Source organism: Myotis lucifugus, unplaced genomic scaffold (assembly GCF_000147115.1).
Source record: "Myotis lucifugus unplaced genomic scaffold, Myoluc2.0 scaffold_49, whole genome shotgun sequence".
In the NCBI taxonomy this organism is placed as follows: Eukaryota; Metazoa; Chordata; class Mammalia; order Chiroptera; family Vespertilionidae; genus Myotis; species Myotis lucifugus.
Window position 1 is genome coordinate 2,714,924 of NW_005871097.1, and position 14,469 is coordinate 2,729,392.

The 14,469-nt window shown below is 42.5% G+C and overlaps 1 protein-coding gene across 2 annotated transcripts in view; it reads right to left on the reverse strand.

Annotated features, from left to right (window-relative positions):
- Nucleotides 1–14,101, reverse strand: part of NHS (NHS actin remodeling regulator) — a 98,107-nt gene extending 84,006 nt beyond the window's left edge. For both annotated transcript variants that reach the window (XM_006088560.2, XM_006088559.1), the window contains exon 1: nucleotides 13,791–14,101. In XM_006088560.2, coding sequence (XP_006088622.1) covers nucleotides 13,791–13,824 — 34 coding nt within the window. In that variant the 5' untranslated portion in view covers nucleotides 13,825–14,101. The remainder of the gene's footprint in view (nucleotides 1–13,790) is intronic.
- Between the last annotated feature and the right edge of the window lie 368 nt (nucleotides 14,102–14,469).

Here is a 14,469-nt window from a genome sequence, read left to right on the forward strand (position 1 = left end):
AGACCATAAAGAAAAACCAGCTATACACAACTAAACATGTGAAATAATTTGTCGCACCAAAACTAAGATTTGTCTTGGAATTTTTAACTGTAAGCTTATGTTTGAGAACACTGCCAAGATCCCCAATTGAAAATTTCTATATCAAAGTCATATCTCAAAGATATGCAATGCATAGACAAAGAAAAGCTGGTATCTGGCAGAAAAGGGGACTGGGCAGCTTTGATTCTGAGTAGAAGAGATTTACTAGGCCCTCTATACATGAATTTCAAAAAATTAAGGGGACGGGGAAGGAAGTCAGAATGAAATGGCTCTTTACTATGTGTTGGGCATTACACCATAATTTCATTTAATCCTCACAACAGCCCTGTGCATTAAGTATTCTTTTAAAAAAATACATATTTTATTGATTTTTTTACAGAGAGGAAGGGAGAGGACTAGAGTGCTAGAAACAACAATGAGAGAGAAATATTGATCAGCTGCCTCCTGCACACCCACAACTGGGCATGTGCCCACAACCAAGGTACATGCCCTTGACCGGAATCGAACCCGGGACCTTTCAGTCCCCAGGCTGATGCTCTATCCACTGAGCCAAACTGGTTAGGGCTAAGTATTCTTATTCTTCCTGGTTTATGGTTGAGAAAACAGATGCTTAGAGAGGCTGAGTAACTTGCTAAAGGCCACCCAGCTAACAAGTTGGGAGATAGAGTTTGAACTCAGGTCTGTCTGATTCTAAGATTCATGGTCTTCCACCTCACCACACTACCGTTTGGATAGTTGTTCACAGTCTTGTTCTAATATAACCCACATCCATTTTAATTTATACATTAAAATTTTGCAAATAAGAGTGGTTTGTTATTGTGGGAGATTTCAAAAATAGCTATAGTACTTTTCAGCTCTTCCCATCAAGACTGTGACTTGATTTGGCCAATAGAATGTGGTAGAAGTAACAATGTTCATGATCTGAGCCTGGGCCTCCAGCAGCCTTATAGCTTCTACTTTTGCTGACCTTGGTACCTACCCATGTTTAATGCCACTCTACAAACAAGACTGAGATAACCTTTTAGATATTGAGACACATGTGACCCAGTTGCCCATTTCAATCTGACCCATAGCCTGCTGACCACCAGATGTATGGATGAGGAGACCCTAGGTTTTCTATTCCCAGCTGAGTGATTACAGACACATAAGCAAGCCCTGCAGAGCTCAACCGAGCCAGCCCAGACCAGGAGAACTACCCACTAAATTTTAAGCCACTAAATACTGGGGTGATTCATACACAGAAAAGGCTAACTGATCAAGTTCTTTAAAGTAAATTTCTAGCCATATATCAAAACAGACACTAATGGTTGAGAATTGTTAGTTTAACCAAGATATCATAAACTACAGCCTTCTTAAAAATAAAATAAAACCTTTTTAATGGCTCAAAATATTGTGATAGTTCAAAGTCTTCTCATCATCTCAATTATGCCCTGAAAGTACCAGTTCAGAGAGGCTTCATATAGAGAGCTTTCAGGCTCCGAAGACCATCTCCCTTCCTCCAATCCGAGGCTTGTCAGGCTGATGTTGGGTCACATGATTTAGGGCAAAGAATCACCAAGGTGAGTGGCCCAGAGCCACCCTCAAGAGACAATCAGGAGATGGAAGGAAGAGAAGAGATGATGTGTTTAAAACAACAAATGCCAACACATAACCCCAGAAACCCCTCAAAGAAATAGAGGAGTAATGCCATGGAACAAGAACTGCAATGTGCTAGGATATGGTGTCAGTTTTATAATATTCAACAACAATGGTCATGGCTGTCTTCTTAAGAAGATAGAGCATCCAAGACACAGGTGAGAAGATGAAAAGAAATGTATACCTTCCCTTTCCCACACACTTAGGAAACTTACAGATGAAGAGCCTTGAAAGGGAGAAAATAATTATAAACTAAATTAGAGCCAAATGAACTATCTAATAAAGGAAAAATTGATCATTATAACTAAATACCTCCAGCAGTAGTTCTCAACCTTGGCTGTACATGGTTGCAATTTCAACATAGTGAAATCAGCTCCTGCAGTCTTAATTACAACATTGCTAACTTTATTTAATAGGAAAAAATGTTCTGCATTTGGAGTTCCCACCAATTTTGACAAAAGCCATTTCTTTTGAAGAAAATGCTGGTGAGTAAACATAGTAGCAGATTCTTTGGCTATCTTAGCATGTGGATGCTTGGGCTTTTTTTTTCTTTTCTTATTTTCTTAGTAAATCTTGGAACCTTTGAACTTTAAATAATTTATTTTTCTTTCTCTCAATGCCCTCTAGTTATACAAACACAAAAAAATAATTATAGTGGCAGTATTTACATCTATATATCTATGGCCTTTTCATTTGGTATTTATAGTGGAAAGTGAATGAATTAATTTAGTTCATTTTACTTCTTGGGGAAAAGTATATGTAATGAAATGGGTTCCCTTTTAGTTGACTCTGGCAAGGTTTTATAAGGAGCATATAAAGGAGAGAGAGAAAGAATGAAACCTTCTTTGTAGTTCTGAGAAAATATGTTGGTCAATCCTAAGCAATTTTTCTACATTTGTGGTTAAACACATACTAATTACATTCCAGAAAAGGGGTTGTTTTACTGAGAAACTTTATAAGTTAAAGAAAAACCTTCTCTATACCATTGTTTGCCCTTATTTCCAATTCAGGCTCTGAACTTGTTTCTCAACAGCTTTCCCAGTCTAAGAATGTGGCCAGGACACTGGATTTAGGCTCTAGGCTGGGATCTCCATCAGTTGCTTTCTAGGTAGAATCAAAAATGAAATTTTCAGATCAGAGTCGACATAAAAATAGTATTATGTGCCAATTGGGAAGGGAGGTGGTTTTTCATTTAAGGACTAGAGGCCCAGTGCAAGAATTTGTGCACGGGTGGGGTCCCTCGGGATGGCCTGTGGAGATCGGGCCCCAGCTCATGCCCCCAGCCTCTCAGCCCCCAGTCCCGCCTGGCACCCCGCCTTGGCCTGGCGCCGCCCCTTCACCTGCTCGACCGTCCCACCTGCAGGGGTGATCAATCGGGCCGGGTCCCCCCCTGCCCCGCCCATCTCCCTCAGTACCTGGGAGCCAGGCAGCGGCCCTGCCCCCTGCTGCCACCACTGGTCGCCATCTGTGGGGTGATCGGTAGGGCCATCAGGACCCTGTTCACACCCGCCTTGGCCTGGCACCACCTGCTCACCTGCTCCACCATCCTGCCACAGTCCCACTCTCGTCAGGGACCATTGGGCCCAACAGGCCAGCAGCACCTCCACTGCCACCCACTGCCAGTGCCGCATCACCAATGCCTGCCATGTTCTGTGCCACCCCCTGGTGGTCAGCACACATCATAGCAAGCGGTCAAACTCCCAGTCTCCCAGGTGAACTTGTGGTCAAAGGACCGCCCGAGGGGACGATTTGCATATTAGGCTTTTATTATATAGGACTAGAGGCCCGGTGCATGAAATTCATGCATGGGGGTGTGTCCCTCAGCCCAGCCTGCACCCTCTCCAATCTGGGACCCTTCAAGGAATGTCTGACTGCCCACTGGGATCAGGCCTAAACGTGCAGTCAAACATCCTTCTCACAATCCAGGACTGCTGGCTCCCAACCACTCACCTTCCTGCTTGCATATTGCCCCTAACCGCTTCTGCCTGCCAGCCTGATCACCCCCTAACCACTCCCCTGCCAGCCTGATCGATGCCTAACTGCTCCCCTGCTGGCCCAATCACCCACAACTGCCTTCCCCTGCCGGCCCAATTGCCCTTAACTGCCCTCCCCTACCAGCCTGGTTGCCCCCAACTGCCCTCCCCTGCTGGCTTGATTGCCCCCAATTGCCTGCCTTTGCTGGCCCAGTCACCCCTAACTGCCCTCCCTTGCCAGACTGGTTGCCCCCAACTGCCCTCTCTTGCTGGCCCGGTCACCCCTAACTGCCCTCCCCTGCAGGCCTGGTCACCCCTAACTGTCCTCCCCTGCAGGCCTGGTCAGCCCTAATTGCCCTCACTTGCTGGCCCGGTAACCCCTAGCTGCCCTCTCCTGCTGGCCATCATGTGTCCACATGGGGGCGGCCATCTTTGACCACATGGGGGAGGCCATCTTGTGTGTTGGAGTGATGGTCAATTTGCATATCACCTCATTATATAGGATAGGGTCAAATTGAATAACAGAAAGAGAAATGACTACATGGGGAGAATCAATGGTTCCTATAATGTACTACACTAGAGAAGCCAGGTAGAAAAATCTGCCCTTCTTGCCAGAAGTCCTTTATCTATGTTTTACCACATGGAGAAGAATTAAGGCATAGTTTGCCCTGTTCTTGAAGGGTTTTGGTTTCAAGTAATTAATTTCAAAAAGAAGAAAGGGAAAGCAGTGGGAAGTTTACAAAGAATAACTTTATAATTTTAAAAGTTACTTTGCACCTAGGGAGCTCTTTTAATCATAAATATTTCTTAATAAATTTGATTTTTTTAAATGGAGAGATAACAGATGACTCAGGTGTTCATTTGTCTCAGAGAGGGAACAGTTTTAGAATCATAGAGATGCAAATGTCAGTAGCATTTGTAAGAATGAATTTTTCTGGCTTCCTGAGAAAGCTAGCCTGATGATAATGCCCACAGAACCCTGAGAGACCTGAGGGAAGGACCAATCTGAGGTTCTCCTGCCCATTCCAGTGATTCTGAGATGTTACTCGTGTCTGTAGCTTTAGTCTTCCTTCCCCCTACTTCAGGTTGTGGACAGTAACCCATATAAACTGAAGCTGTAGGATGTGGGAGTTTGATAAAGTCTGTCACCAGCCAGAGAATATTCCAAAGTTCATTTGTAAGTTTTTCTTTTTAATTCAGGCCACATTTTCCCATGGAAAAAAGTTACAAATGGCATTTAGAATTCCAGGTTTGCCCATTAAGGTTTAATTCCTCCACAATATTGCCAGGGAAATGTGCATTTGCAATGCATAAGAGTGGTAGTGAATAAACGTTAATATAACTCAAGAAAAATGGTTTTAAAAATTAATCTTAAATGCTAGTTCCGAATGAAATACAAGAAAAAGTAGAGAAAGAGTAGCGGGCTGATGAAGACATTGGGATCTACAACTAGAGGATTAATAACACTGGTTCTTTATTATGCCCAATATTACTGGAAAAATTCACTCATTCTTCCAAAAATATTATTTTTTAGTATCTGAATTTCACTAGGAAATATTATAGTAGACCTAGTCCCTAGTCCCTAGCCCCTTGAATCACAGACTAGAAAGACACTATACTATACATGGTCTTCAGAGGGACTTACGCCTACTTCTGAGATACAGTGTGTTGTGCCTGGGGGTTCAGGAAGCCACAGGATAGATATGGACCACTAATTGTACTCAGTAATTGTTGGGGGATATTATTTTATGTTAAGTAATGTACACAATAGTGTTAATTTTATAGGAATTTTATGATGACACATATGATTAAAAAGAAATCTTAAGATCTATGGAAGGCTGTTTGGGGCCATACCCAACTCTACCCCACTCTGTCTCTACCATTTGGTTCAGATTCCCTTAGGAGTACTAATCCATCCTCTGCTCTTAGAAGAACCACTGAAATATAGGCATGCACAACATATAGGCTATGGAAAGGGAGATGGCTAAATCATCCTGGGCAATTTCAGGAAAGATTTCCCAAGGAAGGTGATACTTAAGCCAAAGCTTCCAAACTGACTAGGAGTTGGCCAGAGGAAACAGGTCATAAAAGATTGTAGAAAGAAAACAGTATACATAGATCTGGAGGTGTGTGAGAGAGCTTGGTGTGATGAACAAATGTAAGCAATTTTGCATGACTGAAATTACCCAGCTAGTGCAGGGAATTTCAGAGACATGTGCATTATCATCTCAGAGGACACGGAAGGATGTTGAGTCCAAGAATTTTCTGTTGTAGCCAACAGGTGGTGCTGTTGGCCCAGGGCAGCTTGGTAACGATCCAGAGCACCTGGCTTTGGGAAATTTTGGAAAGCAGATGGTGGTATGAGGAGGACCAAGTATAGAAGGGAAACATTTAAAAATTGGTTTTTGTGACTCCAGGAAAAGCTGTAATCATATCTGCTACTTGTTACTTTGCTCTGAAACTTTGAGTAAGATGAAGTATTATCCCTGCAAACACCTACACCAGGATGTGAAGTTAAGAAATTAGAAGACAAAATATCCTTTTTGTCACCACTGAAAAACACTATCTCTGCACTCTGAACTGCCAACACATTCAAGCAAAGGTGTGGGAAATTCTGCATTGTAACTTCTTAACCTGCCACAACCTCCAGCACTTGTAAACCATCACCTTTTATGATCCCAGAAGACATTTATAACCCTTTTCTAGGAAATGAACATTTAAACAATATGTCATTGATAAACAATGCTGGGTAATAAATATATCAGTCACAGGCAGTCAAGTTAATTAGCAAAAAGTAAAATCATTATAGGAATTGAAAGAGAAAGTAAAAGGCCTTGCCTACCCCTCTCTGTTTTGTCAAGCCAAAGGACACTATTGATTCTCTCCCTTGTCTTTCTTCTTAGCTCACAGTGTCATATTTTGGTGGGGGCCATCTCTGTGGATTGGTTTTTGTTCCTTCAAATCAAAACTGAGTTTCCTTCTACTTTGGGTGACCTAACCTGAGATTGTAGCATAGGCCAATGCAAATCTTTTAAACCTGTATAACATAAAAATGCCACCCACATGTTTAGTTTGGGGTCATTTTTTTTCAAACCCTTGCAGGCAAAATAACCTGGTGGTAAAAAGCCCGGGTTTGGGAATCAGACAGAATTGGATCCAAGTCCTGGCTCTGCAATATCCGAGCTGTAATCTTAGGCAAGTTACATAAATACTCTAAGCCTGATTTTCTTCGTCTACTGAATGAGCATAATAATTGTGCAGTATCAACTATGACAGAGCAATTAGCTAGTCCTGCTGAGCACATAATAAGGGGTCATTAAATGACTTTCAATGTTAACATCCTGGTTTTTCCCTAACCACAGGGCCCAAATCTCCTCAGCCCCCAATGCCAAATGGACAAGCCCTTCTCAAACACATTATATTGATTATGTATGATGCAAAAGTACTTAGCTTTTTATTTTAACTCTCAAAGTTTAGAAGAAATGTTTCATTGTTTCTTTTTTAAAATATATTTTAACAATGAATTTTTATTGCTAATATCTCTATAATTCTATTCTGTAACAGCATGTTTTAATTCTTTATTGTTTAAAGTATTACATAAGTCTTCTTTTTCCCCCATTAACCTCTCTCTGCTTCTTTCCAGAACCTCCTTTCCTTTGTAACATGAATGAAACCAGTGAAGGATAAACAGGTTGGAAGAAAAAACATACCCTGAGTGAATATTTTTTGAAGTTGCTAAAATAAGACGTTGAAAACAAAGACCCAAGAGAAATGCTAACACAAGCTACTGGTTTTATATTTACACCTTCACTCAAATAGCCACCCACTACTGAAATTATAAACAAGTGTATAAAATGTTATATTGGGAAATGGAGTAAGGTTAAAAACATCTTTTGATACTTGGTTCAGTCCGCTTTCATTTGCCAGAGGTGAACTGATATTGACCAAAGTATGCCAGGACATGAAAGATGAAGGTCAACCTCAGAAAAAGTAGAGTAAGCTTAGAGGGACAGAGGTTTTAATTACCTGTGACTGATAGTACCATTAACCCATGAAAGACCCTGAAGATTTTGCTCACACACTTCCAACACCAAATCCTGATGATGAGGATGATGATGATGTGATGATGTGATGATGTTGGCAATGACAGTGATAATGATAATAATAACAGTAAATATTCAGCTTCATCATATGCCAAGAACTGTGCTATGCACTTTATTTTCATCACATCACGACAAACCTATGAGATTTTGCAGAAGAAACAGCAGCTTAGAGAGGTTTAACCTCAGAATATTTCTCCTGGCTAATAAATTCCTACCAGTCCATCAAAGTCTAGCTCAAATTTCACCTCCTTGGGTAACTTTCCCTTTCCCTCTTCACCTCCTTCATCCCCCATTCACTCTTTATTTGATCATTTTGAAGCCTGTAGTGCGTTTTTTGTGGGGTTTTGTTGTTGTTGTTGTTGTGTGTGTTTTTTTAGTAGACACACTTGGAGACATAGCCATACACCAGTTTGGTTTGGTTGCTCTTTCACGGAGTACTGGCTGTGTCTCTGGATGTGGCTTTAATACCTTAAAGGTTTTGCCCCAAATATAGGATAGGATGTAGGGATATTCTGTACCTACAGAATCTGATCCAGGCCTAGACATCTATTAAATTGTACTGAATTGGATTTTTGCCTTTTACCAAGTTTTGGATTTCATAGTTATTTTCTGCTGGATACTTAGACCAAGGGCTGAGAAATGTCACTGTCCTACAGAGAGCTACATCCACAAGAATGTTGTGGAACAGGAAAGGAACTCATTTTTTTTATCATCCAACTCAAAAGTTTCCTTTCTTACATAAATCAAAGGTATATCTTATCTCCCAGTTATTTCTTCTGAGTCCATCAGTGGCTAGGCCTGTCACCCTCCTGTAAAAGGAGAGTAGACAAAGAGAAGCAGAATGCAATTTGGTGGCAAAGAACATTTTTCCCCCGGCAGAAAATGGAGTGACTTTTAGCTTATCTGCTGTCACCTTGTTAATGTGATCATTGTTCTTCAAAATAAAATCTCCTCTTTTTACCCATGATGTCTTTGGTGTAAAAAAAAAGCAAGTAAATGACAATAGGAGAGGGGCAGAAGGTGAAAAATAAAAGGCCAATTAATCAAGAGAAGCCACAAATCAACTTCTTTCCAAGGAAAAGCACTCGGTATACAATTATCTTAATTTTCTCAGGCGGCCGTTTTCCTTGCTTTCCAAGGTAGGCATGGAAAGTACTAAAAACTCGTGGCACCTGTCATCACTCCTGGTATTCAGAGCAGGAACTGTAGGTCTATGTTGGTTGGGATGAGTAATTTATCACTCATTTAAGCTAAGGGCTCTGTGGTTGTTGATGTGTGCTTCTGGCCTGTTCTCAAGCACATTGTTATTTTCAAATTAATCATCCAGCTCCAACTTGCTGGTGAAGGTTTCCAGGGATGAAAATTTAGATGGAAGAGGGATCCTAGTTGTTAATAGCCAAATGCCATCTATGGCAAGCATAACAGTAAAACAAGGCAGTTAGCGAAGAGTGAGTATTCTATCTTGAAGAATAATAAAAATTTCCTCTTTGCTTCATTGTAGGGTAGGGCAAGAAAGGAGTAAAGATAACATTCCTGGGAGGCCTCAGTTATTCAAAGTTGAGGAAACATTTGTATTTTTACCTTTATTGGAGTTTGACATTTGGCATGGGTAGGCTTCAGAGAAGACTAGAAGATTCTTCCTTGAACAGTCAAGTAACTTCCACCTGAATTTACATACAGAGGGCTTGTGCAGGATAGAGAGAATGTGGACAGCAGATTATAATTGCTGATAACTTCCTGCAGTCTTACCCTTTCCTAATCTTACCATCTCCTCTACCTCCCCACCCCCCAGACTGTGAGAAGGCAAGAATCAACCCAAAGCAAATAGGCTGTAATTTTCTGCCAAATTTTGGCTATATGTTTCCCTTGGTTTTAGAGACCAGGAACTTTTTTTCTTTAGTTTTGAAAATCATCAGAGTGAGCTCATTATATTGTATTCTAAAAAATAAGACAAAACCAAAAAATCCCCACAAACAATAACACACCTAAAACTTGATATGCCTTAACCTATATACCATAACAGAGTTGGTTCAAAAATCACCTCCTCCAATGGTCCCAGTTGACTAGCTGAGCCACCCCATGAGGGAGAGTTGGCCCCTCCTTCCTGCAGATGGGCCCTGAGGTATCTAGCTTTCCGGTGCTCATGGGTCAGTATCCTCCTGACTCGGAAGTCCTCAAGGGCAGAACTGTGTCTTTGTCATGTTTCATACACAAAGCCCAGCACCAAGATGTGACTTCAAAAAGTTTATCTCCCCCACTGCTCAGTTCCCTACAGAATGAGAAGCGACTCAGTTGAGCAGCCAAGAAAGGGGCCAGATCTGGGACAGAGCAACTCAAATATTCCATTCCACAAGAGACAGGGACTAAGAAACTTGGGAGGAATTTCTCAATGGCAAGATTTTGTGTGCTGTGCCGAGTTTTTCCTGGCTCACTTCAGCATGCTCAATCCAGTGTAACATTTGGCTGCATGCCTTCCCCTAGGCACAATGTTGGTATTTTCATGTCCCATCTGCCAGTGCCTCTGGAGGACATTAATATAAGTGGGTTGATCCAGAAAGGACACCCACTGTCCTGGCCTTCTGCCTAAGCCATGCAAATGGAGAGCAGCTTCACAGCCACAAAGCTTTTGCCTGTGCCAAAGGCATATTATTTTAAATATGATTATCATCCATAGCTACTATAGATTGAGCAGCTACTAGGTGCGCTATACTAAGTCTTGTACTGGCATTCTTTCATTTCTTCCTAATTTAAAGACTACACAAGGAAGATATTATCATCTTCATTTGAGAAATTAGGAAGTTGCAATCCCGGAACTTTCCCAAAGTCATACAACTGATAAGTGGTAGAGTAAGAATTCAAACCCAGATCTGACAGATACCAAAGTCCATTTTCTCTATACCATGCTGCCTCTTTAAAACCTACCTAGAGGATGAAACCCATAATAAACCAACATATAAAACCAATGCAAATTACCAAGGCTAAATTTAATTCTGAGTTAAATTTATAGTTCTCAATTATCTTACTTACTTATTTATTTATTTATTTATTTAAGAGAGAGAGAGAGAAAAAAAAGGGAGGGGGGAGAGAGAAAAATTGATGTGTGAGAGAAACATTATTCAACTGCCTCCTGCACACCCCTTACCGGGATCAAGCCTGCAACCCAGGCACGTGCCCTGACCTGGAATTGAACTGACACCTTTTGGTGCATGGGAGGACACTCAGACAACTGATTGCCACCTGCCAGGGTCTTATATTTATTTTTTAAACTAAGCATTCAAATTAAGAAATAGAAAAAAAGTTAAAATCTCAAGTAAATGAATATAAAATCAGATAAGTTAAAAATGGAAAACAGCAATAAAATGGACAAAACAGACATTGCCATAAGATGATGGCAGCCTACACTTTGCTCTCCCTGAATGTGGAGTTCCCAGGAATGAACTAAGGGACCTGAGCTGACATTCATACTAATATGAATTCTTTCTTTCTGGGAAATACGAATGTCCAGACATCTGGACATAAATAATGGCAGTAGCTATTGGGCCCCCTGGCCCCTGACTAAGGACTGGCTTAAGGGTCTGTCTGGGCCCTGAGAGCTTGCCCGATAATCTTAAGTGATTCTCACTCCTGCACAAGCCACCAGGACATCCTTGTAGGTTGGATGCAACAGGAGCCTGAAGCTTGAGTCCCATGTTCCATTTTTCCTAAAGACCACACTATCCCTTTGATGTCTACTCAGCTATAATCTATCAGCTTTAAGATCTAACATTGTCAGCACATGTGGCTGTGCCTGTCCCCAGGTTGGGGAGATTGAGCAGGGGTTAAGGAGGAAAGAAAGCACAGTTTTATTTTCCCCTGAATTATTCCTTGCTTATAAGGCAATCATATAAAACTATTGTTCAATAGCTTTAAATCTTATAAATAAAACTCCCTTTAAGATTCCAGTTTGAAAGATGGTGAAGATCAGAGTAACTACATTGTTTATGTAGTAAACACACACCCAAAACTATAACATTTTATAATAAAATCTGGTATAATAAAATTTGTGTTGAGGCAAAAAGCAGTCATTTTCTCCTCAGCTTTTATTGTGCTGAATGCAATATCTGCCAACTCCTACTTGGAGGCATCTTTCATTAAGGGCCTGGTCTCTCCACTTATGTGCTGTCCGGAGTTGGCAGGGGGTGCCATGACCTTTTGGAACTAATGCCAGAAGATGGCCAAACTCATAAAGTGCCAGCAGCTGCAACAAGCTTGAGCCCTCTGTCTGTAGCCCTGCAAACTTCCCCCATCCCTCCCTGGCCTGCCAGCCACCCCCATGCCTTGGATCTCCAACTCTCTGAGGTAAACTGGGCAAGCTATTCTCACAGCCTTCTCCCATGTTTCTCTTTGAGCTTAGAATGGAACCTTCTGGAAGGTACCTGGAGGGGCCTCATTTCTTTGGTCTCCATCCCATTACTTAGTCTTCTGGCCTTATGAATACTTCCTGGCTGTTGGACACTCTCCCCTGAATCCACTGAAACTTATGAAAATGTGTGGACTTACATCCTTAATTGTCTCACTCAGTTCCCTGAGGAAGTTGGGGTTAGAGTGGGAGTGGAATTCTTACTTCTTACCTAAGTCAGTGATTTTCAAGCCTGGATGCACATTTGAATCCACCCTGGGAGCTTTTTTAAAAATGCACTGATGCCTGGGTTCATCCCCAGAGATTCTGAGTTAATTAGTCTGAAATGTGGCCTGCACATCAAATAATGCTTATTCATCATAAGTATATATGATACTTGGAATTTGGATTTGAACAGCTTCACCCCAAATTCGGAAACTGTAATGCCCTGAAGAAACTGACAGAGGTTCAGGGGTACCCACCAGAAGCTGCCTGGTCCACAAGCATGATTCATTCCCTTCCTAAAGGATTTTAGATAACAAAGCATGCACAAATCAGTGCCTCCCCATCACCACACCTGGAAAAGCAACTCAGAGGGTGTATTCTGAGATGGCAGGGCAGAATAACACTTTCATGCAGCAGGGCTGCACACAACCATATTGGGAGTGGTTAGGCTAACATATGGCTCTTGGAGCATGGCCATGCCATGCATCAGTCTCCACAGAGACAGTGGAGGCAAATGTACAACACTCACACTGCTCACCCATGAATGTTCCTCATGACTAGGGGAGGAGGGGGGAGAAAGAATATAAGAAAGGCACTGTCTCTGACATTTAGGAGTCTGAGTTAAAATGGAAGGACTACCCCAATGCAGGACGAATACCACAAAGAGTTCAATACTTTTCAAACAGCATTCCATTGTGTGGCCAACATTCCATAATAAAGGAATATCATGAAGGAAGGTTTAAAGGACTAAAGAAGTCAAGACATACTACCAAATGGCTTGAGACTATTTAAGATGGAACAGAAACAAAATATTGGGAAATTTGGGTCTAGGGACTCCCGATTCAGGGCTGATTTGAGCCATAGAGAGATAAAGAAATCTCCCTGTGTACTCTCAGGGTAAGGGTAGAATATTGAGGAATTCCAAGAAGACAGGAGTGGGGCGGGGGATGGGAGGGGGAGAAGAAAGGGACAAGCTGGCGGGACACAGTGCAATTGGAGGCAGGATGCAGGCCTGAGCCTACTGCAGCCTCTTCCCAGCAGCCCTGGGGAATCCTACCCTGGAACCCTCTTGGAAGACATCCAAATGTCAGAGTGGAAGAAGAGGAGGGAGAAAGTCTTGTCCTTTCTGTCTTAAGTAGTCCAACATTTCAGGAGGAGCAAAGTTGCAAACATGGCCAGCCCATATGAAGACCCCAAAGTCCTTAAAGCTTAGTAGCCACTGGCCCCAATTGTCAAGGTCAACCCTGAGGTTCAGGCAGAGTCTCCCTTGTTCATGTCTGTTCCTGTGCAAGGGCTCACATTTTTCAAAAAACATACTTAGTACCCACAGAATAGGAAGCAACTGCAGCTCATGCCCCTCTCCATTATGTCTGGCTTACCCCCCCCCAATTCCCCTCCCCCTCTGTTTTGCCAGGAAATGCTGCAAACCCCAAATACCTGCATTCTTGGGCATGCAGCAGGCGAGAGGCATGCTTGGATTCCAGCTCTGCTTCTTAAGGACAGGCCTTTTCTTTTATCCAAAGCCCTCTTTGGAGTCCCAGAGAGCTGAAAGCTGATCTGCTTAAGTCAGCAGGCAGAGCAGGGGGGGGCGGGAGGGTGAGAGAGGGCAACCTTCAGCAAGGATGGTGGCAGATTTTCACACAACATCTGTGCTGCCTCCGGGACTCCCCCATGGAGGGGCAGATGGTCTCACCCAAGTGCTGGGCCAGCGGCTAATCCCTCTGGGGTTCACTTGAATGGCAAATCAGGACTCCAGGGCAGCTTCAGACACACCCTGTCTCCAGAGGAGGAGCTTAGTACTTTTCTTTTCCAGCCCTGGAGGAGTTTAGAATGCAGTGGTACATTTTTACAGCCTTGCTGCTCCAAGTGCAATAGGCCAGGGGTCAGGCATCACCTGGGACCTTGTTAGACATGCAGACTCTCAGGCCCCACCAGCTTAAAAAGCACTGCCAAGTGCCATGTGGCTATGGAAATCATTAGCACGATGTCAGAGTAGGTAACTGGACAAATATTAAAACCCAGGGAGCCACAGCAGCCCAGCCCCTATGCCAGTTGTCCAGCAACAAGAAGGAATACATCCCATTCCATCACCCCATGGCTATCCCACATTGCCACC